The sequence below is a fragment of the Streptopelia decaocto genome, assembly GCF_964273445.1.
Source record: "Streptopelia decaocto genome assembly, chromosome: 2".
Classification (NCBI taxonomy): domain Eukaryota; kingdom Metazoa; phylum Chordata; class Aves; order Columbiformes; family Columbidae; genus Streptopelia; species Streptopelia decaocto.
Window position 1 is genome coordinate 40980840 of NC_138655.1, and position 24786 is coordinate 41005625.

General features: G+C 40.1%; 1 protein-coding gene across 2 annotated transcripts; it reads left to right on the top strand.

Moving 5' to 3' along the window:
* Positions 1–3165: 3165 nt before the first annotated feature.
* Positions 3166–24456, top strand: LOC309436304 (DGAT1/2-independent enzyme synthesizing storage lipids-like). 2 transcript variants are annotated; one of them, XM_082045397.1, is made up of 7 exons: positions 3166–3455; positions 7995–8325; positions 10618–10782; positions 15850–16043; positions 18112–18172; positions 19939–20078; positions 22136–24456. In XM_082045397.1, the coding sequence occupies exons 2-7, from the start codon at positions 7998–8000 to the stop codon at positions 22238–22240; spliced, it is 993 nt and encodes a 330-aa protein (XP_081901523.1). In that variant the 5' UTR covers positions 3166–3455; positions 7995–7997; the 3' UTR covers positions 22241–24456. The 2 variants fall into 2 exon arrangements, with proteins under 2 accessions (XP_081901523.1, XP_081901524.1); XM_082045398.1 differs by lacking the exon at positions 3166–3455 and adding an exon at positions 4032–4110.
* Positions 24457–24786: the final 330 nt, after the last annotated feature.

A 24786-nucleotide genomic window follows, 5' to 3' on the forward strand; every position in this document is an offset into this window, starting at 1 on the left:
AGTTTTATGTCTGAGCTGGTACATTCATGTGCTGTTGCACTATGCAATACTGGTTTAGTAGACGAGGCTGCCCCCAGCCTGAGAATCCCTGCATCGTAGTGTGTTTGCAGTACAGATGTGCTGTACTCACCCAGATCTCTCAGTGTGCAGGACCTCGCTTAGGTAATGCAACCCTGAGGCTTACCATCATTGGCGCTTTGCCTAAAAATGCAGTACTGCAACACTGCCATCCCCAAATGGATTGAACCTAAATGCCTGTTTGGAAAGGTGGACATACCAGCATTGTCTTCTTAATGCAACTTGCAGAATACTGAAACTTGCTATAAAGCAGAATGTGTTTTTACAAGCTGTAGGATGTTGTTACTGGTGGGAGTGGGAGAACTTTGTGTAATATATCCAATATGCCATTAAATACAACCAAGTCTGTTAACTTTGAGCACCCACAAAGGTAATCTTTCGTGCCTCATTTTTCCTTCTTGTGCTTTTAATACCTACATAGTCATTTCTCTCAACATCCTAAAGCTTTACATGACATCTAAGGAAATATATACAATGTTTGTCCATTTTTGCTGGAACACTAAATCTGCTCCTTGGATTAAAATGAATGCTTCCTCTTCCCATGCTGCTCATCCACAAATATTTCTTGCACATCTGAAGAAGGGAGCTGGATAGACAGGTGAGTTATTTCCCTGGAGTAAAAAGACAAGAATCTTGTCCTGAAAAAAATCTCAAATCTGTCCTAAGATGTAGGAATATTTACTTGAACACCTTAACTATAATTGCTGTATACTGGCAGAAAGATTTTTCTCCCAGCAGAGACTCAACATGCATAGGAAATGACAAACTAAAGCAAATCAAGATCCTGACTGATATGCCTGGACATGAATGGGAATTCAAATAATGAAGTCTTACACAGTACACTCCAACAATATAAGCTAAAATTCAAACCCTGAGCTTAAGTTGAGTGATAAAAGGAACTAAAAGAAAGGGCTATCAATACTAAAATGGACATGGATGAAGAAGCAAGAGGAATTAAGGGTAAGTAGAATCTGAAAGCATTTCTTACATTGCAGGAACTATGCAGAAAGACTAGACAGCATCAGTCTCTGACTACCCTATCCTATTTTTCAAGCACATTAGCATCATCACGGAGCATGTCCAAAGAAGAGCAACAAAGCTAGTGAGGGGCACGGAGCACAAGTCTGATAAGGAGCAGCTGAGGGAACTGGGGCTGTTTAGCCTGGAGAAAAGGAGCCTGAGGGGAGACCTTATCGCTGTCTACAGCTACCTGAAAGGAGGTTGTAGCATGGAGGGTGTTGGTCTCTTTTCCTAGGTAAAAAGTGACAAGCGGAAGTGGCCTCAAGTTGTGCCAGGGAAGGTTTAGATTGGATATTAAGAAAAATGTATTTACCAAAAGGGTTATCAAGCATTGGAACAGGCTGCCGAGGGAAGTGGTTGAGTTACCATCCCTGGAAGTGTTTAAAACACCTGTAGATGTAGTGCTTAGGGACATGGTTTAGTGCTGGACTTGGCACTTCATTATCTTAAAGGTGTCTTCCAAACTAAATGATTCTATGAACAATTAAAGCACTTAAGTCACGTGAATATGCACAACCTTTCAAACTCCATTCTCTCTGATACCTGATGCCGTGCAACAACTCAGAATAGAGCACTAGTCTTAGTGGATATGTAATCGAAGCACCAATTATCTTTCAAAGCAGGGATTTCAGCCTAGGTCTCCCATATCTCTGACAGCTGTTAACAGCGTGCTGTAATAACAAAGGTCACAATTTCCTGGGGTATTTAAGCTTACAGCAGCACCCCTGTATTATCTGCAGCCTAGCTGAAGTGAAGATGGAGTAAAAATTTATTTCTATTAGTTATCTTCTCTCACAGTTGTCTTAAGAGTATTTTTGGGATCTCAAGGTGACAGACAAAACTATTATTGAGAGATGTGAGTGGTTTTGAATGACATATAAGACAATGATTTTTCTGATGAAATAAAGGATATTATTTTTTCCAGAAACATTACAATACTGCTCTAACAAAGAGCAGTTATTATAATATTATTTCAGTGGCCCCCTCTTAAATTTTTACTCTTTTTAGAGCAGTATTGTAGAAACTAGAACTAGGAACTGCTATTGTAGAAACTAGAGTTTCTTTTCATACAAATAGAATTGTAATTGCGGATCAAATCACTCCCATGCTACATGTATTTTCTAGCCTCCGCATCATCCAACGAAAGAGAACTGAAAACCAGAAAACACGAATGTGCCTGCCTCAATATGTAAGCAGTACGCATGACTCTTTTGGGGTATGACTTGTTTTGGGTATACAAGCAATGGGCATATAAACAACGCAAGGAAATTCTGTTTCTTACCTCTTCACATATTAGGTTTATCCAGCTCAAACGACAAGTTTTTTGCACTGGGGAAAAATATCCTACTAGCAACACTGGAAAAGCAAATTAGTTGGACAACAGCACAAATAGAGTTATACGAACACACAACTGAACCACCACCAAAGTCAGATAGGCAGATGATGTAAATGTAAAAGACAACCGGTCAGAAAAGCACGACGGGGAAAGATCCGAAAGAGTTTGCAGCCAGTTCTGGCCAAGTTGGTGTCACTTGGAGCTGAGGTCGCAGCTCAGGGCAGCGCTGCAGCGAGTCCTGCGGCAGCAGCCCGCGTGTCCGGAGCCGCGCCGGGTGTTACTGCAACACCCTTTACTTCTTAGATGGATTTTTATTTGTTTTTCCTTCTATATAGATCCAGGAACCCTACCCAAGCCCTCAGGCCGGTCAGCAGCACCGTCACAGCGCCCACAGCGCCACGGCCAAACCGCGAAGCGTCGGAGGAGCAGCCGCGGGCGGGAGCCGGTGCCCCGCGCCCGAGCGCGGTGACACTGCGGACCTGCCGGGCGCCCGGGGGAAGCTGGAAAAGGGGAACCCCACTTCTTGCAAGTTGGAGCGGACGAGCGCCCCTGAAACACGCTGCCGCAACACAGCTGAGACTAGCGGCCCTTGATGCCCCTCCCTCGGCCGCCGGTCCCGCCCGGTAAGTCCCGCCCGGTAAGTCCCGCTCTGACTCCGGCCCCGCCCCCACCCGGTCGCGGGGAACGCGCGCCCCCTGGCGGCGCCCACTCCTCCCCCGCCGGAAGCGCCGAGCGGTGCGTGCCGGTCGCGGTCCGGGCGGCTCGCGCGCCCCCGGCGGCCCGCAGTTCCCCCACCCGGCCCGGCCCGGCCCGTCTGCCGCCGCCTTCGTTCTCTCCGCGCCTCTTGCCGCCTCCTCTGCGCCCGCCCTCCGGCCGCACCGTGCCCTCCCGCCGCAGGGAACCGCCCTAGCCTGGCCGCCCCGCGGGCACCCGGCCTCCGCGGGGGCGGCGGACGGAGAGGTAAAACCAGGCCCCGGCAGGGACGCGGGGCTGGAGCCGGAGCCGCCGCCGCCAGGGGAAGGTGAGCGGGCGCCGCCGGGCGGGCTGGAGAGTCCCGGTCGCGGGAGGTGGCTTCCCTCGGTCAGCACCGCACCTGCGGCCCGACTTTGCGGGACGGGGCGCGGGAAGTGGCGGGAGGCGGGGAGGCCGGGGGGTGGATGTTGGGGGTTGTTGCCGGGCCGCGGTTGTGCCCTTCCTGTCAGAAAAGAGAATCTCGATGCCCCTCCAGCCTCCTGCAGAAGGAACCACCGTCCTGCTGTCACAGGGGCACGAAGCAGCCAGTTCTTGTTTCAAAACCAGGTCACAAGCACCCTCTGACTTCCAGGATCTCTCCAGCTGCAGATGCCATTAGCAGGAGTATCCGGCTGTTCTGCTTTTATTTCGTGTGTGTATGTGTGTATGTGTGTGTGTGTGTGTGTGTGTGTGTGTGTGTGTGTGTGTGTTTGTGGTGGCATTGCTAATTCTGGTAGAAAAACTCTCTGTACCTCACAGATGCAGTAGAAAGTGGTGTATTCCTGTTGTCAGGGGCATGTTGTACCTGTTGCTCCTCAGTATCTTTCTAGTTCGGAGATGATCACAGAATGTGAGGGATTGGAAGGGACCTTAAAAGATCATCTAGTCCAGTTCCCCTGCTGGAGCAGGAACACCTAGATGAGGCTACACAGGAATGTGTCCAGGTGAGTTTTGAATGTCTCCAGAGAAGGAGACTCCACAACCTCCTTGGGCAGCCTGTTCCAGTGTTCCGGCACCCTCACCATGAAGAAGTTTCCTCTCAAATTTAAATGGAACCTCCTGTGTTCCAGTTTATACCCACTGCCCCTTGTCTTATCATTGGTTGTCGTGTTCTCCTGCTTACGCTTTTCATATACATGCTGCAATCAGGCTGTGCATGGTTTGCAGCAGTATATGTTGCTTTCCATAATTGTTTTTTCTAGCATGATCAATAGGGCCTCGGTTAACCCCAGGTCTGCAGACTACAGCTGAAGACCACTGTTGTAGTTAAGGACTTTTATGGCTCATATGCCAGAAGTCAGTGAAAGGAATTCTATGTTAGCCTTGTTTGCACTTCACTATCAGCATAAAGCCTTAAGCATAAGCGTAAGTCAGTGTGTACTATTATTAGTTGAATGAGAAATTGCATCTTTTTCATCGAGTGGAAATACATGTAAGCTGCTCTATTAGGAAGTTAAATTAAAAATATTTATTTTGAACTGCACAACAGGAAATGTGTTAATGGTGCAGGTTAAAATAAGAGGTTCTTATTATGCTCATGTTATAAAAGGATCCTACCTGTAAGGTGGCTAAGAATAGTACTGCACCCTATTGTAGGTTTTAGATTTGGATGGTGGCAGAGGTCAGAAAACCTCTGGAAAGGAGGGCAAGGATAGTCTCTCTTTGCTTGGATGAGGTCCTAATCAGAGTGACATTGCTGGTGTTTCTAGAAGACAGTGGTGCCTTGTCATGTAATTTTAACTGATCTGGGCAGGCATAGAGTAGACAGTTGTAAAGTTAGAACAGACCAAAATGACGTTATCTGTTATTAGTGTTCTGCTTTTAGTGTATATGAACTATGTTGGATCTTTATTCAAAGTGGAGTATCCTGCGCTTTTTTGATCATGGAGACAGAATCTGTCTTCCCTTCTGCACTGCTATTGCCCTTGGTCAGGTGTTCAGTGTGACAGTAACATAAACCACACTTGGGCTTGGATACCGAGTATATTTGTGGACAAACCACAGATGATCAGAACAAATGATGGAGTTGTTAAAGGGAAGCAAAATTACAGGAGATAAAGGCCCAGGGGAGGCCTTTATCTGGTGGCTGGTAAGTCAAACATGAGTGAAGATGGCTATCTGCATTTTGGGTTACATTAGCAAGGCCATAGCCATTAGATCAAGGAAGTGTTTATGATCCTCTTTTCAGCACTTTTGAGACCACAAGTCCAGTTTAGAGCCCCACGTTACAAAAAAGATACTAATGAACTGAAAGGGTTGCAGAGGTGACTGGAACATGTGGTGTCTGTGGAGAGGCTGAGGGAGCTGTGTGTGTCTCGCCTGGAGACAGCTTAAAGGGGATCTCACCACAGCTCTTAATGGGTGGGTAAAGAGGGGGGGGAGTTAGATTCTTCTCAGCAAATGGACAGGAGGCAACAGGCATAAATTGCAGAAAGGGGAGTTCTAACTAGAACAAGGAAAAATATTTTCACCACAGGTGTGGTCGGGCACTAGATTAAGGACCCAGAGAAGCAGTGGGATCTCTCTTCATGGAGATGTTATGGACTGGACTTGGCATGGCCCTGAGCAACCTGATCTAACTCCTTAGTTAGTGAGAGGTTGGACAAGTGCTGCCCAATGAGTCCTTCCAATATGAATTATTCTGTGATTCTCTTTAAAATGAGGAAAAAATGTTGTTCAGAGTAGAGTTGACTGTCCCTGAGAGAAGGCAGTACTTTAGATGTTGCCTGTGTGGTTGGCAGCAAAGAAGATACTGGATTTTAATTTCTGTTACAGGTTAGTGCATAGATGTGCAAGTAAACTTACAAAACTGCAATGATTGCATTGGAGGTATTACCTCTAACATTGCAGGTGAAAGGACGAGTAATATTTTGCAAGGCTGACATGTGCAGACAGGACTTTAAATCTACTTGGTGAGGATTTTGTGTTTGGAGAAAGCCATAAACAATTAAATATGTAATAGGTGGAAGAGTATAACTTTAAGTAATCTTTAAAGCCTTATAATTAGCTCTGAGTTTTGAAAAATGATTCTGTGCCATAACCTATGCTCTATATTTTTCTTTACCTAGTAGGTAGAACCACTGGAGAAGTCCAGACATAACAGTCTGATAAATGCTGTAGTGTTGAGTGCTACTCCTAAATCCTGCTTGGTCTTACAAGTCGTGTTTCTTGTACTTGCTGTGTGTTCTGGAGTTCGGCTCTGGCAACTGGAATGAGAAAGAACTTTCTCTTGCGCTCCCACACACTTGCTTTCTCCCATCCTTTCCTTCTAACTCACACCCAAAACCACACATGAATGAAATCAGGGAAGTACACGTTGCTAAAGCTACGTGCTTATACATCGCTGAAGATAAATCAGCTGCTCGTCACATTGTCCTCAAGAACATACTGAGGAGCAAAATGTTGTAAGCCTGAATTGGTGGAACAGGCATGGGTCGTCAGAGCAAAGTCCTTATCACGAGATCAGCTTTCTTGTTAACAGGAGTTATCTCCAGCTATGTGGGTAGAGGCTGATTTCAAACCAGAAGGAAAAGGAACATCCTTGCTCTATCAGAATAGGAGGAAAAACTGACACTAGGAAATAAATGAGTTCTGCTCTAGTACAGGTTGAACATCCCATAGCAAATGTGGAGTAAACCAGATCTGCTTCATAATTTTTGTTGTCACTGGGGTTCTGGTAGTATTAACGAAGTTGTCTTCTGAATTTCAGTCACTTGTTTCTCACGAAAACAGACCAAGAGTAAAGGAGTGATGGACATATGTCTATCTAGGCATAGGAACTCAGCAATCATACATGCTGTTAATCACATTTTAATTAGAAAAAAAACCCAAAAAACAACAAACCAAAACACAACAACCCCAAGTGTAGATTCTTACAGAAACCACTGTTCTTAGTTTGCTTCCCTCTATGAGCCTAAACTGTGGTTGCAAATTTTTTTTTCTTGGTCCTGAGTAACTGTTAACTTCAAGTCCTGACCAAAACTTTTCTAGACTAAGATAAGTTCTTTTCCCCTGAGGTATTATTTATGTTGAGCTAGAACTGTAGCTAAGATAGCTAAGCGTACAGGTTGTCTCATGTTTGTAAGATGAAGTAATTAGTGAATTTTCCCCTAAATCGTACAAAGCTAAGAAAAAGGTGTTGTTGAAGAATTATAAAGGCCTGAAATATCAGCCCAGAGAGGTCTAACCCTGAAACTTCTTAGGAGATGGCATGGGAGAAGGGTGATTCTTACACATAAACACAGTAAAGCCAGAGCAGTTAAACCTTTTAGAGGACTTTTTGTGATCTTTTTTCCTCATCCTTTCTGCTGCCTCTCTGTGTTGTGCTCCTGGACTTGGCATTTCACTCTCTGTGAATGTCCAGGTCTCCAAGAGAGTGAGACTTGCTTATTTGGGACCATCTTCTTCCTGCGTCATTGTGTGCTTGTGGTTAGTGGAAGTGTTCGGTGGGTTTTTTATAGCACTGGATTTGGGATTGTGCTGTTTCCTGTTGTAGTAAGTGCTTGGGAGAAGGTTTTGAATGTACTGTGCGTTGTGTATAACAGTAAAATAGACTAACCAGTACAACTTTCTGAAGATCAAAAATACAGTATAAATTGGTATTGGTAACAGTATAAATGTTCTGGATCTGTGTAAGCTGAACAGTTTTTAATGAGATAAAATCTTCACCTGAGGTTAAGCAATTGCACTAATAGGTGTTGCTGGGATGTGGGGTAAATGGTATGTGGATAAAATGCATCAGAGAGGTTTGTTGTATGATTAAACAGTGTAGGCAGGTCTATTTTTGGGATTTATTCATCTGCCTTTTTTTTTTTTTTTAATTAAACAGGAGATGATAGGTGAAAATGAATCCTGTGTTGCTGGACCAATACCTGTGTCCTACTTAAGCTGCCTGACTTACATTCTGAGGGAATGGACCGGTGTGGAGCACATTGAAGATTATCTGAGTTACACAGTCTACCTTTCATGGGTGCTTTTTCCACTCGCAGTAGTTTTTCTACTTCCAGGAGTTATCATAATCCTCTTCTACACTTCCATTCTCCTTCTTCATATTTATAAAAGGAAGAATGAACTAAGGGAAGCTTATTCCAGTGATTTTTGGGCTGGTGCACGGCAAATGGTGGCTACCCTATGGGATGGGCATGGAAGAATATGGCATGGTAAGCGAGATCTGACTTTTCATTAAAAACTGTTGAAGCCCTTATTCCTGGCTTTACCTTTCAGGATTATCATTGTATATCTCATTGTTGCTGCTGTTGCGTGAAATCTAAAATTCAGGCCATTTTTTTTTTTTTTTCGGTTTTATCAATGACTACCAGTGGTGCTTCGGTCATTGTAGACTTGGGATAAAAAAAGCCATTCAGATGTATTTGGATGTATAATTTTTTGTCTTATGTTTTTATTCTTTTGTTGCTACAAAATGAGATCTTTCATCCAGTTGAATATATGCTTTTCTTTTTTTTTCTTTTTTTTCTAACTACTCCTAGGTTTCTGTATTTCAGGAGGACCTGAAATGATTACTATGTTAAAAATTAGATCAATTAACTATATTTTTTCAGAGTCAGTATATGAACACTGGAAGTTAAATGCCAGTTCCCTGATAGCTGGTATGTCAGCACATTAGCATAATTTGATTGTGCTTAACCAGTCTTTTACATATAATGCCAAATGATGGCTAAAAAGAGCACTTAGTATCAGTTCACTTGCTAGTTGCTACTTCAAATTGACTTTAGAGCCTCAGACTGTTACAGAACCCTACTTTTAAAATTTTCTGTCTATGCATTTTTGACAACTACTTTCTCTACTAGAATGTCAAAACTAAGGGTTCTGTTCCTTGTCCTTCTACTATTATTTCTTTTATAAAGACAGACTTAATAAATGATTTGGCTTTTCTTTCTAAGGAAATCATAAGCCTCTTTCAGAACCATTCAGTCGAGATGCAGCTAAAGGAGAAAGAGATGTTTAAGAGCAATTTACATAAAGAACAAATCCTTCTTGAAAATCATCTCTATTTGTTCTCTAGTCAAAGAGAAGCGGGTTTTCAAGGCGCTGATAACCAGATGGTGCAGCGGCTTTATCAGATAGGCTTTGTAAGACTAAGATGAAACCTTAAAATCTAGGAAAGTACACTAGATCAAAATCAACAGCTATATCAAAGAGCTTGAAATGCTCACTTCACAATAAAAACCTATTTGCTTTTTTTTTTTTTTCATAAGAAAACCATTTTTAAGGCCTTTGCTCTTTTCATCCTTAGTAACTTTTTCTTTTTATAGGGTCTAACATTTTATTTGCATAGAAAAGATTCTTATCCAGTCCCTCATAGACAGTTGTGACTTTTTTTCTGCCCTGCCAGCTGTTGCATGTTCTCTATACGCTTCTCTTGCTAAAGAATGACAAGTTTTGTGATTTTTTTTTCCCTGCTACTTGATTAGTTAATATGTCATAGAAAGAACTCTTCATCCTGAAATCTCACAGCATCAGGAAAAAAACCCCACAAACAAACCAACAAACCAAAAAACAAAAGACAGTCCTTCAACCAAAAAGCCCCAAATGCAAAACTGGTGTGTGAGACCTGTAACTTTACATATATTTTGCAGATGCTAGATGTAGGTATCATTGTGGCTATCACTGGCTGGCCTGATTAACTTTGGAAGAAGTGACAGGGTTTGGGTGATGAGTTTATTTTGTTTGTTTGTTTTTGTTTTTTTTTAAAGAATACAAGATACTGTAACAATAATGCTCAATATTAACTGAATATGTTCTAAACTGATGTGTTTTCATATTTTGTGTTAAATATATTCTGCACTGTTAACTTAGTAGAAACGCAAGTTCAGTAAGAAACTTCTGTGTGTTTATGTGTGTTTCAATTAAACATATAAAGCCCTAAATAGTTTTAGTACTTACTGATGGAAAAATGGAGCAGGTATAACTTTGAGAGAAATAACAAAGATAAGCCTCATGCCCTGAAGTAAAAGGAGACATGTAATTGGATGTTGTCCTGTCAAATCTTCTTAAACAGTTACTGGTCGCAATGAACTTAAAGGTAAATAATAGCTTGAAATAGTTGTATTTCACCACTGCTATTCAATCCTTATTTTGATTTCTCTTGAATGATTGATTTAGATGACTTCTGCAGCCTTGAAGACAGTGAACTGAAAACAATAAGGAAAAATTGGACAATAGTTCAAGGCAGTATGGCTAGGTCTTTTGTTTTCAGGGTTTTTTTTTGGTTGTTTCTTTAAATGTGTCTCTTTTACTTTAAATGAAAGTTTTATTTCCTATGAAAGCAACTTGGTAAATGCTGCAAGTTACCTTTTGACTTTTAAACAGTTACTTTGTTCTTACCACTTCTCAATAGCTGTGGTTTCAGCTTGCAATTTGCTGTGAGTTAGTTTCTTTGGGATAGAATTATATCAGGCTTTGACATCTGTTATGCCTTTAACACCTAACAGGTTATGAGCTTCATGGTACTGGAAATATTCCTGAAGGACCAGGGCTTATTGTGTTTTATCATGGAGCTACTCCTGCTGACTATGTCTATTTCATGGCTAGACTGCTTATACAAAAGAAGAGATACTGCCACGTAGTAGCTGATCATTTTGTCTTTGGAGTACCAGGTAACATACTTTCATTGTAAACAATCAGTTCAATCAGTTTGAGAACTCTAATAATTTTTTTTTTTTTTTTTTTTTTAACAGTGTAAATAATAAAAATTGTGCCATGGGAATACAGCTCTAGGAACAGGCATTCAGACAAACTTAATGAAAGTGTTGAATTACAGCTGTGTCTAACATGTTCTTTACAAACAAGAATGACTTTATGAGACTGGCCTGTGCAAGGATGGGTCATACTCCTGACTGGGCAACACCTTCCAGTGACTCTAAGGTGTTTAGAAACAGAGGAGGAGATCATGAGAGGAACAGTTGTCTCTATATTAAGTGATAGTGGAGACTTAATTAGATGTTGGTGTGTCTTGTGGTGTCTAGTTTTTTTATAATTATTACTATTATTAATATAGTCAGAATGAGTAATATGACCTGATTAAGAAATAAACTTGTTTGGAAGCAATGCCCTTAAAGCTGGCAATATTAGTCTGAGGCAATGTATTTCCATCTCCTACCTGGTTGAGTATGGTAGGCAGTGGAACCTGTCCTGAAGAAGACTGTTCCAAGTAGAGTCTTTTTTGGAGGAAACCTGTAGAAGAATCCAACAAGCTTGTGCAAAACATGAGGTGAAGCATGAAGAAAATGAAAAATATGTTCAGTGCAGGATTTTTGCTGTTTGATGAAATTAATTACATGAGGGATTTTTTTTTTTTTGTGTGTGTGTGTGTGAAATACAGCAGTGCCCAATTCTTTTCTCAAGTTCAATTTGTGACTAAAAACTTTGTAATTCATTTTGCGAACTTACGGGAATGTTCTGTAGTGTACTGATGCTTTTAGTGGAAACAATTCTTATCAGAAAACTGTCCTTTTGACAATATGGTTTTATTTCAGCATTAATCCCTGAAAATTGAACTTTTGCATACTGATAACAGCATGGCTTTGCCTCTGCAGCTGCTTTTACCGACAGACTAGGGTTTGTCAGTTGATTATAAAATATTTTGCATATAGCTGACTAACATATCCCATTTTGTAATTTAGATTTCATTCTGTATTATATCTCTTAATACTTATGCACAGTTGTTTATAAAATGTGAGATCATTTTGTTTTTCTCCATTTCTACTTTAAAATAAGGTTCTAAGTATTAATATACTTTTGAGTCCTCCAAATATCATTTAGTAGCATTGCAGAAACATATGGCTGAATGGCTAGTCTTGAAGAATTGGGTTCAGCAGTAGAACATCTCGCTAACAGCTGGTGTCTACAGGCATTCCTTGGGGACTGATACTGGGACCAGCACTGCTTAAGGTTTATATTGCACACCTAGATGAGGGTTGGAGTGTGCTCACAGGAAGTTTGCTGATGATACTAAACTGGGGGAGCAGTTGATAGACTGAAGGTTAGAGCTGGTATTCAGGGCGCCTTCACAGAAATGATCGGGCAGAAACATCACGAAGGTCAGCAGATGTGAAGTTGTGCATCTGCGATGGAGCAATCCCATGCGACAGTACTCTGGGTAGAAAGTGGCTCTGCAGGAAAGGACTTGGGCATTCTAGTGGACAAAAAGTTGAACAAGAGTCAGCAGCATGTCCATGCAGCAAAGAAGGTGAACTGTAGTTTAAAAAAAGCTGAGCTTTTTCTAGCATGAGTGTAGCCAGCAGGTTGAGTGAAGAGGTTTTTATTCCCTTGGCTTGGCATCTGTGCAAGCACATCTCGCAATGTGGTATCCAGTTTTGGATTCTCCAGTACAAGACAGACATTGACAAACTAGAACATGTGATGATGGGGGGGATGGAGCACACAATGTGTGAGGAGAGCTTGAGAGAACTGGGTTTGTTTGGTCTGTACCAGATAAGTGAGGGGAAGAGATTACTGTTGTCTTCAGTGACCTAACAGGAGGGTGCAGAGAAGAGGGAGTCAGATGCTTCTCACAGGTACACAGTGACAGAGAGAGAAGCAATAGAGATAAGTTGCGACACAGGAAATTTTGATTAGATGTGTGGAAAGGTATTTTACCATTAGGGTGATGAGACATCTGAACAGATTGTCCAGACAAGTTGGGGAATCTCCATCCCTGGAGACTTTCAAAACTCCGCTGGGTGAGGCCCTGAGCAACCTGATCTAGTTGGACCCGCTTTGAGTGGGAGGCTGAACAAGAATGGTCTTCAGAGATCCCTTCCAACCTACATAATTCTCTGGTTCTGTGAATGAATTAAGGCTATTTAGGGAAGGGAAGCCCAAAGAGCCCAGATGCTGTTCTAGATTGTGTTTCAAAATCTGCACAATAATCTATGACTGGCAACCCAGACAGATGCTGCTTCTCTTGTGAATCAAACTAGAAAGACTGCTGTAATTTTATCATAGTGATAAGACTGCCTGATCTTTATTAAGTCTTCAGATTAAATTGGATGCCTTTTCAGAAGATATTTTTAGGTAACCAAAAGTTATGCTCAGTGCAGGAGAAATTGGGAAGTGGATTTGGAGAGTCTTTAGGCTGTTAGACACATTTCAGTTAGACGATTTAATGATCTGTCTGTTTTTATGATTGTTGAACCTACAGCGAGTAGCTGTGAGGAACAGCTTGTCCCATGAATCTGAATTTCAGGTCCATGCAAGTATGCCGTTGACAGTACACTTTGCATTGCACTCTGCTCTCCTGAATGAATGGCAATTAACTGGAATGTGTTTGTAAAATGTTCCCATGCTTCCTATGGGATGCATGAGACTGCAAGGAGTCAAACATGCCTTTGTCTACTGCTTAGTTTTCAAGCATCGATATGGACACAATACTGTGGAAAATAGGAGAAGAGTGTCCTGGGGCAAAGGGCAGAGTCCAGGTTGGACTGTGGAATAAAATCAATTTTAGGCTTCTTGGTATTTTGAAAAGTTAGCATCCTTTAATGCTCTGGAAGTCTGAGAAACTCTGTTTAAATAATTTGAGAGTTGTTTTTTTGTTTAAAGTGGAAAAATAGATTCTCGGTTCCTTTCGTGCAGCCGCCAGGTATTACCCTGATGTTTCTTCTGACTCCATGATGACCTTTTCCTTGGGCACAGAGTTGCCTGACTATCCCTTCAGGGCCACTGCACTAGGTCCTGTCTCTCTGCTGTTCTAATGGAACCAGGTTCTTCTTTGCTACTGGAGCAGAGATATTGATAGTAATGTATGATCTGCTGCCTGGGCTATGATGTACAGAACATAAGGTTTATACTAAAAGTCAAGAGGGGAAATACGGCTGAAAATTATTGTGAAGACTTGAAACCCCATCCCACAACTATTCTACAAATGTTTGCCTGTATTCTGTCTGTATTCTGCTATTTTTTTCTGACCTCTGAATGGGACAGACTCATGGTGTTACTCTACCACACATGCCTTGCCTCCCCCTCCCCTTCACCAGCGTGTCCAATGCAGAAAGGAAAACTCTCTTAATGGCTTCTGCTTCCTTGGAGTCTCTTTTCCTGCTCAGCTCAACCCTTCTTGTGACCAATTTGTCTCTCTCCTGAACTCACTGACAGAAAGGGCTTAGAGACAGGCAGCTTCCTACCCACCAGCTACATTCCAGAAAGGTTTAATTAGTTTGGGAGTGTAAAACTTTGTAAAGACCAGCTCTTCAAGATCCACCCCCCCAAAAAAAAAGAATGAAAAAAACACCTGAGAGAAATTAAATTACTTTAGGAAAACTCTATTTTAGGTGTCCTCTGTGCACATGCTACCAGATGAAGAATGTGAGTGTCACCTGCAGCCTGTGAGACAGGCACAGTAGAATGTGAGACAGGTGTAACACAGCTTGTGTTCTGGTATCATGTTTACAGACAGATCCAGATTGTGTATAGATATAAATCATGAGTAATTATACTCCCACCAACTACAATGACTAGTTAGAGATCAGAGTTTAGTTAAGATTAAACTAATGATATTCTGGCTTGTGCCCTCCTTCTCAAGCCCTTAGTTTTATGTGAGCTGTAAGAGAAGACATATCTCTGTCGTCTTAACTGTGTTTGGACTCTTCTTCAGTGTGTGTGTGTATATATAACAAATGTGTATTCATAGTACCAACTATTCATTTTTTAACCTCAGGTTAACAAATGAAGATCTGTTATTGAGGGGCAAACTTGACTAGAACAGTTCTGTGTCCTTTTTTATGGCTGATAAAGTTGTTCGCCTCAGTGGGAAAGTTCAAGAAAGAGAAGTAATCTTTGCTGTACTGCTCAGTCATCTGAAGTTCCCATTTTGGTATGCAGTACTCATAAATACTATATAAATCTGAAATTTATCAAACCAAGTGAACATGATTGATTTCCTGCAAACACAGCTTTATGCTAGTTATGTTCTTTCACATTAGACTAATTGTATAGACTGATGCTTGTAACCAAATTTTTGATGTTCTGCTGTTTCTTGAAGAGCAGGGCAAGTATGACATTTCAAATTTGAGGTGACATGAGGACTTCATGTAACTTTACAGTTTAAAACTTCAGGAAATGAAAAATCTTAAACCTAAGATGAATAAACCCAATCCAGGCTTGCCAGCTGCCTCTTTGTGTGAAAGGCCATTCGGTTACTTACAGGCAGAACTGTGGAGTCAATTCGTGCTGTGGTCAGTATCACAGAGAATGCTGCATTTTCCTTGCCATTCTCCTTCCTGTGCACAGACTGCTCTTTGTTTGCCCAAGTTAACAAAACAAAAAAATACAACAATTCGCTGGTATCTTCTCTTGTTGCACTTTATTAGGACTGTGCTACATTTGAAAAATAGAGCTTGGGCAAGGAGACGGTGCCCTAGGGCTGACTTAACAGCTCCTTTGGAGGGACACAGGAAAGATGGCACAGAGTGCTTGCCAGTTTTTTCTGCTTCAGTCCTGATTATGAGATAGGACATGACTTTACTATGACAAAAAGCCACTGAAAACCCTAAATCTTCAACTTCTTAGACCAGAATTTATAAGCAGCTCTTAATGCTCCAGTCCCTCTGGAAACATCTTTGATTTGGGCTTACAGGTTATTAGGCAAGTAAGTTTTAGCCATTATGTTCTGTGTGGGTAGTATGAATTAGCACTTTCTGAATTATTATTATCTTACCCTACAGGTTTTAAAATATTACTTGATGTGCATGGAGTTATGCATGGACCAAAAGAAGAATGTGTCAGTGCTCTGAAGAAGGGCTGTCTGTTAGCCATTGCCCCAGGTGGAGTTCGGGAAGCACTCTTTAGTGATGAAACGTATAATATTATCTGGGGTAATCGAAAGGGCTTTGCTCAGGTGGCCATTGATGCAAAAGTGGTAAGTATGATAGACCCCAGAAGAGAAGCAAGGAATGCTAACTTATTAGTACTTTCTTCCAGGGAAAGCTATTTTGATTATCGTGTATTTGGTGTTACATTGCTGAGTATCATAAGTATGGTCTACTTGCTCTTATAACTACATTTCAAGACTCTTTTTGTTCCTTTCAATAAGAAGGCTTTGGAGTCAGCTAGGAATAGTGTTGTCAGGAAATCCACAGTTTAAAAGAATGGGAGATGAATTCCAGAGCTACATCAGAAGCTTGTACTGTTTTACACCTACCTGGTCAGGGTTGTGATGGCTCAACCTCTGACCAGAATGGTTGGGAAGCTGCCATACATCAACATTTCTGTTTCCCCTGTCGCTGAAATATACTGTGAGCCAGCACGGTATAGATTCACTGGCACTATGTACTGTATTGGCATTTTTGTGGTAGTGAGGGGTGTCTAGGGCATACAGCAGCAGCAGCAGATGCTCTTCAATACTGTGAACTGTTTCTCTTCAGTTTTAATATATAGCGTTGTGCTTGGTCAGCCAGCAGATCATTATAATTATTCATATGGGACCATCCATGAAAGGTGCATAGGTGTATGATATGTTTAAATTTGACTTGCTTTCAGAGTCCCTCTCATTCTATATTTGCACTTGAAAGATGTGTGCATCTGTCCCTACGTCTACATAAACCTAATTTGAAAGTAAGTCTTACACCAAGAGTTTTATATTCAGGTATTTGTCTCAGAGAGACTAGTTAAATCTCTGGAATTTGTACAAAAATAGAATACTTTTAAGACCCAATTTGAAGTGTGTGTCACTTTTCTCAGGAGGAAATAACACAGTTTAAATAGGATATTTTCAACAGATTTAGATTTTACTAACGTATTGTAATAGCATATGAAAAGCCATACTTGGGATTCAACTATGGTTGTACTACTTATATTTATTTTATTGAATATATGTTAAGTTCCCTTTGTGCACCTATGAAGATCTTGCAGATCCTTTCCCCCAAAAGACCCTTGAGAGATGCAGTAGAATAGGAATAATGATGGAGAAAAGGGAAAGTGGGGAAAATATTTATTTAAATTAAAGATGAACTTTAAGTCACCTTTAATCATGAGCATGGAAAGAAAAAGACATCTAAAACATCAGAAAAATATGTCTAAAGCTGGGACGTTCAGCTTCTTGTATCATTTCAGCAGCTTGTTTGCCAGAATATTTGTCAAATAAACCAACTTCATACATGCAAAAATCTCTACCAGTTTGGGCAACTGCACTTCTTTGTATCCTCTATAGTTGCATTGGATTATTTACAGACTTTTTTTTTTTTCCTAAAAAACAACCTGATACCTGTCTGAAAAGTTTCACTTACTAGCTCTTCTCCATGGTTGTTTAAAAATTTTGAAAGAATCTGAATGCTTGAAAATCCCATAGAGAGTTCTGTATTTCTGATGATGCTGTGTACAGTGAGTACATACTATAAAATGACATTAAAAACCTTCATGTAGTAGTTGCCCTCCTCCCAGTTCTTGTGAATCTTGACAGCTGTTTGCAAGTTCAGAAACAGCAATAAAACTGTGAAATATTAACACCATTCCAAATATTCATCAGCAGAAATGAATGATATGTTTATTGAATATGACACATCATGTGTGAAGCAATACAGTTGGCATAGCAGAGATGTATCAGATGAGTTTAAGGTCCCAATCCCATGAATTCTACCCTTTGAGCTTAACTGCAAATTAGGCAAGAGGTTAAACCACTTAGGTCACAAATGTGCAAACCCTGCTAGACAAGGGGAGGCCAAATGCTCTATAGGCTCTGAAATCCTGCACTGCTTTGGGAAAATGGATTTGCTGAAACAGTGACTCACTGAAATGTCGTGGTGTTCTCCAGCCTGAAACCTCATGGCAGAAGGTGGCAGAAGAACTTATGAATCCTTGTTTTGCTCTCTATATGTCCTTGTCTGACAAACACTTCTGAAAGTAGTTTGCTTGTTTGGTTTAAGTGAGGTACAAGTTTTTGAGATAGTGCTATCTTCATTAAATTCTTAATTATTTTTTTTCCCTCCTAGCCCATCATTCCTATGTTTACACAAAATGTTCGAGAAGGCGTTAGGACATTAGGAGGAATAAGTAAGATATTTTCTATTTTTTTGTAGTTTATTTTTCCATATGTGTTTAGCCTATCTATCTGTGTAGAAATAATCCCCACATAAATTGGAGATTTGTCATAGCCTTGTTTCTGGAGGTTTACTCTCCAGTAGAGTTCAGAGATGTTATTAGGATTTAATATCAGCATTAGCTGTGATATTGGCTTATCAGAGTTACTCTCCACATAACAAAGTGCCTTCACAGAAGCAGTAGAAGAAAGGAAAAAGGAGCCAGAAAAAGGCAAATAGATTTACTGTTTTTCTCTGCTTATTCTGCTAGGCCAGCTCTAGGTTTTCTGCAGTATGTTAAGAAGCAAAATGAACAGGGGTTTACAACTGACATGTAATTTCTCTAAATGTCTTCCTAAAGCTCTGATCTTACACCTCTACCTGTACTTGAACCACAAGTAGTTTGAAATATGTTTGATCTGTGGTTGGTTTACTGTTCAGTACTAGACCTCTGGTTCCTCACAAAACCTTGCATTTGCCTGCTCTCTTTCCTCATTTTTTGGGACTTCCAGCCAGCATATGAACAGATGGGTGTAGATCTGCTGGTGTTAAACCCCTTTTTTATATTCTTCAACTTGCTATCTAGCACAAAGAGTCTAAACAGTCTCCTCCGTGCCACGTGTTCTGCCTCAAGTATGGCATCATCATATTCATCAGAGGACTGCAGGGGAAAATGGTTCTGTTTCTCTCCCCTTCTAGTTGAAAGCTATATATTGCATGGAGAAAGCCAAGGCATCAGGTGCAGACATGCAGAATAATTCAGGTTTTCAGGTTGTACAAATAATTTTCAGGTTGTACAAAAATAAACTGCAATTAATTGTTGCTGTGTTCAGGAGAATCTTCCCAAACAGGCAGAACTTTAAGCCCAGATCATTCATGTTACTTGTATTTTACAGCAGAGGTGCAAGAGGAATTTAATTCTGTTGATCGATGGAGGTGTTACTTCAGTTTCAATAGTTTCAGAATATTCTTTGTTCTTATAGATTGTGTACAGAAAATTGCACACCTTTATCAGTGAGGTTTTTGTTATGCCAACAACTCAGTTAAAAGAATTTCTTGTGTAAAACTGAGAGAGAGAATATGAGCACCCATTCTGCAAGGAATCTGTCCTGGGTGCATTTGGGTGGGAGGCTTAGAAGGTGGCATGTGTGGAAGATGATGTGTCCTCATGGAGCTGATTGGAATACCTTCTTTCTCTCTTTTCATATTGTTTCTCTGCAACCAGTGTGTGATCTGAAAGAGCAATTCAGTGCTGTAGCATGACTATCCTATAGGCAGATCCTCTAGCCCTCAGCAGGACTGAACAGAACAGTCTTCCAATATTAGTGTCTTAGGCTATGTAAAATGAGCCAAACTGTAACCTGTATTGTGTAGCATTCCCTTCCTCTCCAGAGATGCAGCTACTGGGTTTTTTTCCTCTTCTTCATTCTCTTTGCAACTGCTCTTTGGAGGAGAGATTTCACACCAAGTTAGAGTGGAAACAAGTCTGATGTTAGTGTTAATGCAGCTTTTGGGAAATGAAAGTCAAGGGTAGAATAGCACTTGAGATGACACCTTGTTTGAGAATCTGGGTCAGGGGATGGATTAATTGCAAAGCCAGTTTCAGTTTTAAAACATACTGGGAAAAAAAACCCAACAACTTCACAGAATAATCTCAGTCTCTTTTTTTTTTTTTCCTTATCTCCTCCCCATCACCCTTTCTCCTGCTTTCCCCCTTTCTCCTAATTTTTTTCACATTAGAAATATTTAGGTCACTATATGAATATACGAGATTGCCAATAGTTCCTTTCTACGGTGGGTTTCCAGTCAAGCTTCGTACATTTATCGGAGAACCCATTCCATATGAACCAAATATAACTGCTGAGGAACTAACTGCGAAGGTAAGATAGATATGCATATATATATTTAAAACATCGACTGTTCTGATATAAGGCACAGGAATATTGTTGTCAAGTGATTTCTACCTTGGAGCTAGTTATGGAAGTTGGCAGAATCATGGTAAGCTTTGGACTTGCTTAACTCTGAATGCCCTTCTTAATTGCTATATTTTTATTACTACACCTTGAAGATGTTCCCGGCCTACTGCACTACTGCAGCCTTTATTTGCTTTGAGAAACAACTTGCTTTAGGGACTCAAGAAGTTCAGTCAGATAAGACTGCTCTGGGTTGATAAACTCATATGCCCTTCACCCAGAAGCAGCATTCTCTTTCTTATCTTTTCAGAAAGATACTAATGAAGGCTTTCAAATATAACAAATCTGTGTTCACAAACTGTTGAAATTCCATACAATAAAAAAAAAATTAAGGTAAATCATCTTGCTGCTTTTTATAGTGTGTATCTATTTCGATTTCCTCCAACTTCTCACCCAACAAATTAAGTTTTGAATGTTCCTGTAGTTTGAATTCAGGTGGTTTATAGAAAGGGCTGTTGGGTCCTCATGTTCATTCAGTTTATTAATAGATTTCACAGTGTAGAGAGAAACAGTTAAGTGATGGAGCAGTCAGATGGAGAGGGCTGAAAAGGCCATGTTTGAAAGCTCTGCAGATGGTCACTTTAAGCACTCTGAAAGCTTCATTTGAGAGAGGTTTTTCTCTTTGACCATGTAGGTGTCAATTGAGTTGTCTTTCCTCATCTATTTACCCTCTGATTAGATCTCTGCAAAATGTCTTAAAATGTTTATCTACATCATCTTATGCCCTGCTTGTGGAAGACTGATATTGTTTCTTTTGGGGGTTCAGTCTGACAGGGGTTCAGAACTGGTGGATTTCAGGAGAGAATGTGTGTTTAAATTATTTCATACATGCTTTGACATCTTACATTTATGCCAACCCTCACTTGCTTCTAACTGAAGTGCAAGTTCTGCTAGATAAGGCCCCTGGAATGTGCATGCCCTAGAATCCTAGTTAGTTAGAGTGATTTTAATCCATGTTTCAGGCTATGGCACAGTATGCATTTTCCTATTACCTATAGAAAAAAATGAAGCTCACAGTTTTCACCTGATAGAAATTTTAGATCTGTAGAGACACCTAGGACCAGATCTATGAAGAGATGTGGGCAGGAACCTTCTTCTCCCAGGACTTAACAGTTAATCACATATTTCATACAAATGGTGAGAGCTTGTACCAAGAATCAGTTTTCCCCTTGCTGACCACTGGTTTACAAAGGCAGAGGTTGGTTACAAAGGCAATTCTGCTCCTGGCCTTAAGAATTCGGTCATCTGTGCTTCTGTAGGCAGCACAGGAAGGTTATGGCATGTCCTCGCCATAGCTTTTGCATATTGCCCTGGTTTTGAATGTTCCCCGTAGAGCTTTTATATAAGAACGGCTGCTTTTAATTCTTGGCCTGCTGTACGTTTGAGTGAAAGTGAATGCTGCTGTCACATGCAGTATTTTAGGTGTGATCTAAGTGTGCTTCACAGGACCAGCTCCTTTAGGGGACTCGGGTGCAGGGATAATTACTGTGTACAAGCCGAATGCACTGAGACATTCATGTTTCCAGGGCTGCTTCTGAGCGTGTGTAGGAGCAAAGTTCTTGCATACTGGAAGATCGTTACTTATGTAAACCTGGGCACAGGCAGAAGTTTCTGAGTTGGAGTAGAGCACGCAGGCACTGGCATGCTTTATAGATCCAGGTCTCTTCATTTATTTACTACATTGTCCTTTTACTTTTGTAAAAGAGATACTTTTGTGTGTCACTAACAGAGCTTGTGAACACAGCTTCCAGAGATAAAAGGTACTATTACTAGTTTGTTAGTCTCTTTCTTGACAGCGGTCCCCCAAGCACATCCTGTGGGTTTAAATATGGAAAAATAGTGTTTTGAGCTTGCAGTAATTCTGCGACTTTTAAAAGGATTAAAAGCAGTCCTGGAATTTTGTTGATGTATGAACAATATAAAGAGGACTTAATCTGACCAAAAACTTTTCTCCTTCCTTACAGACAAAAGCAGCACTCCAAGCTCTAATAGAAAAACATCAGAAAATACCAGGAAATATATTTAGAGCTTTAATGGAACGATTTCAGAAACAAAAGAAAGAAGATTAAGGTCTTCTGAAGAAACTACTGTTTAGTTACAATTTTCTTAAAGTCATATTTCTGACTTGTCCATTCTTCTAATAATAGGTTTTGAATACTGTCCTAATGCTATTACTGTACAACTTAAAATATAAGACACTTTCCCTCACCCTTCCCCCTGTCCAGTATCAAGCTCAGGAACCCAAACTTAAATCATTTATAATGGTACAAAGCTTAGTTTTTGATAAATGCATTCCTACCTTGAAAGTGGTTTTTGATGTGTATTTTTTTTGTTTCTTTTTGAGTTTTTTAAAGTGACAGTACAAGACTTTATGTACATGATCTCTTGTGGTTTTTTGTTTTTTTTTTTTTTGTTCCCCCCACCCCATGGTTGCTTTAATATGAATGTCAGACCTGCTGTAGAGCTAGAGTCTTTCTGCCTTGATCGTCATCACTGGAACTAGTTTTGCAGGCCAGATTCCAGATTAACATGATACAGGATTTATGAAAACTTTCTTTAGATTATTACTCTCGTGCTGCTGGAAAACAGTCAGCCTTCTGGGACCTGCAGAACCTGTAGCTATGCCTGCAAAACCTGTGGTGGAAAGTGTTTAGTTTTACTGGGTGAGCTCAGAAAGAGGTTGAAGGAGCAAAAATTGATTAGAGAACTGCAGTGGAATGTGTGGCATATGTTATGGAAACCACTCTGATGCAGTGGGTGCGAACTCTACAGCACAGCTGCTGTTCCAAGCTGAGCCATTTTGGATATCTGCCCTTGAGCAGAGTCTTGTCCCATATACTTCTCAGTGAATCCGCAAATTCTCCTTTGACAGAATAAGCCAAGCATTTACATTTTAAGAAATGGAAATGAGAGTACTGTTTGGTAACATGAGCTCATAAAGCTTTATTTTGAAGGGGAGGAAAAAATGAGTACAACGCTCCTTTAAAAAATTGTAGTTCCTTTGAAAAACAGGATAGACATTCCCACATACCTTTTAAATCTACTATGTATGTAAACTGTTAAATGTCCATATTCTTCAAACTTAGTTATTTATGTAACTTATTAAATTGGGGTTGAGACAGAAATCCCATATAATTTCCTGAAGTGAAAACAATTGAATGAACAGGAAAGAGTTGCTGGATTGGGCTTTGTGCAATTACAGTAAATTATAGTATTATATTTTTTCTGCAACAAAGCCTATGCTTTTATTGTCCAAATAGGAAATATCTTAAATATTTCTTCTGATTGTCAGCAAGTTTAATCTGCAGTTCTTAAGCTAACATCTGGGAGCTCTTTAGTTTTGGGATGAGGACAGATTCCTTAAGGAAAGGCAAAAAGAGGTTTTTGCTGTATTACATGCTCTCCTTTCACTATTGTTGGGATTTGGCCATTTCTTGAAAACAAACAAATAAACAACCCACAACAATGAAAAATCCCCAACTTTTGAAAGAGCAGCTATATTCACTTTAACTTTCATTCCTTCCGCCATTTAAGCACATGCTTTGTTTTATGCCCTTTTAGGTGTAAATTAGTGTAATTACATAAGTGCATGTGGGTGACACCCTGTGTTAGAAAATTATCGCTTTATGGGAAAGAGTCTATAAATTATGGTTTACAAAAAGCAAAAAGTTTACTTATTTTATGGGGTTATATCAAAAACATTTTATGTGGTGTTGAATTATATTTTTTAAAGTTGGGAAAGAACCGTGTTACATAAAAGCAAATGCTTATTCTGAAGTTTTTAAAATGACTTGGGTTTTATTTGAAGGCAAGATTGGCTTCTTTTTAATTTATTGGAATGTTTTTGAAAAATATTATGTTAACACAGTATGTCATTAAAAGTGATAATGCCAAATTCCTACAGCAGATTATAACTTAAGTATGACTTTGTTCTTACTGTCCATCTTGAGGATGATGTACATCAGTCTATATTGTGAAATTTTTAAACGCAGCTCAACATATTTTGTGTTGAGGTTGCATATATGTAAAAGAAAACTCAGTCTAAAAGGTTCTGTTATACATGAAGAGACCTTTGTGATCTGAGATATTGTAAAATTATTTTACTAAGTGGGTGGGCTGTTTGATGCAGTTTTGTCCCTTTAAGTATTCAAAGATTAGTATAAAAAATGAAGGGCAGTATTGGTACTCTTTAAATCTTCATTTTTGTATAGACCTTTCATATTTATTTCTATATATAAACTAATGTATAGAAGACATCTTTCAAATAAAATTGACAACTGGAACAGGTTTCTGAAGTTTTGTGTTGTGTTTGAACTAAACAAAATTATCCATGGCCTGCCCTGCTGAACCCTCAGTGGTTTTGAGCAGCATGTAATAACCCTGAGAAGCTCTTCTTGCCCAGTGTCTGAATGAGGGGTGGAAGGATCAAAGTCCCAGAGGAATGAACTGAAGGAAAAATAATTCAGACAATAGTGGAATAAAGAACAAAAGTCACCTAAGCAAGAAGGTCCAACTTTTAATAGTTGTAATCAGTGCTGCAGGAGGCCTTAACAGGCAATGCAGTAACGCTACAGTTACATTTAATATCCCACAACAGAAAATATGTCACAAATAC

Bases quoted from the DNA above. Each gene is read 5' to 3' on its own strand.
- LOC309436304 (XM_082045397.1), top strand. From the start codon at position 7,998: ATGATAGGTGAAAATGAATCCTGTGTTGCTGGACCAATACCTGTGTCC. The intron at 16,044-18,111 runs GTAAGTATGATA...TTTCCCTCCTAG, and splicing joins TGGCCATTGATGCAAAAGTG to CCCATCATTCCTATGTTTAC. The intron at 20,079-22,135 runs GTAAGATAGATA...CCTTCCTTACAG, and splicing joins CTGAGGAACTAACTGCGAAG to ACAAAAGCAGCACTCCAAGC.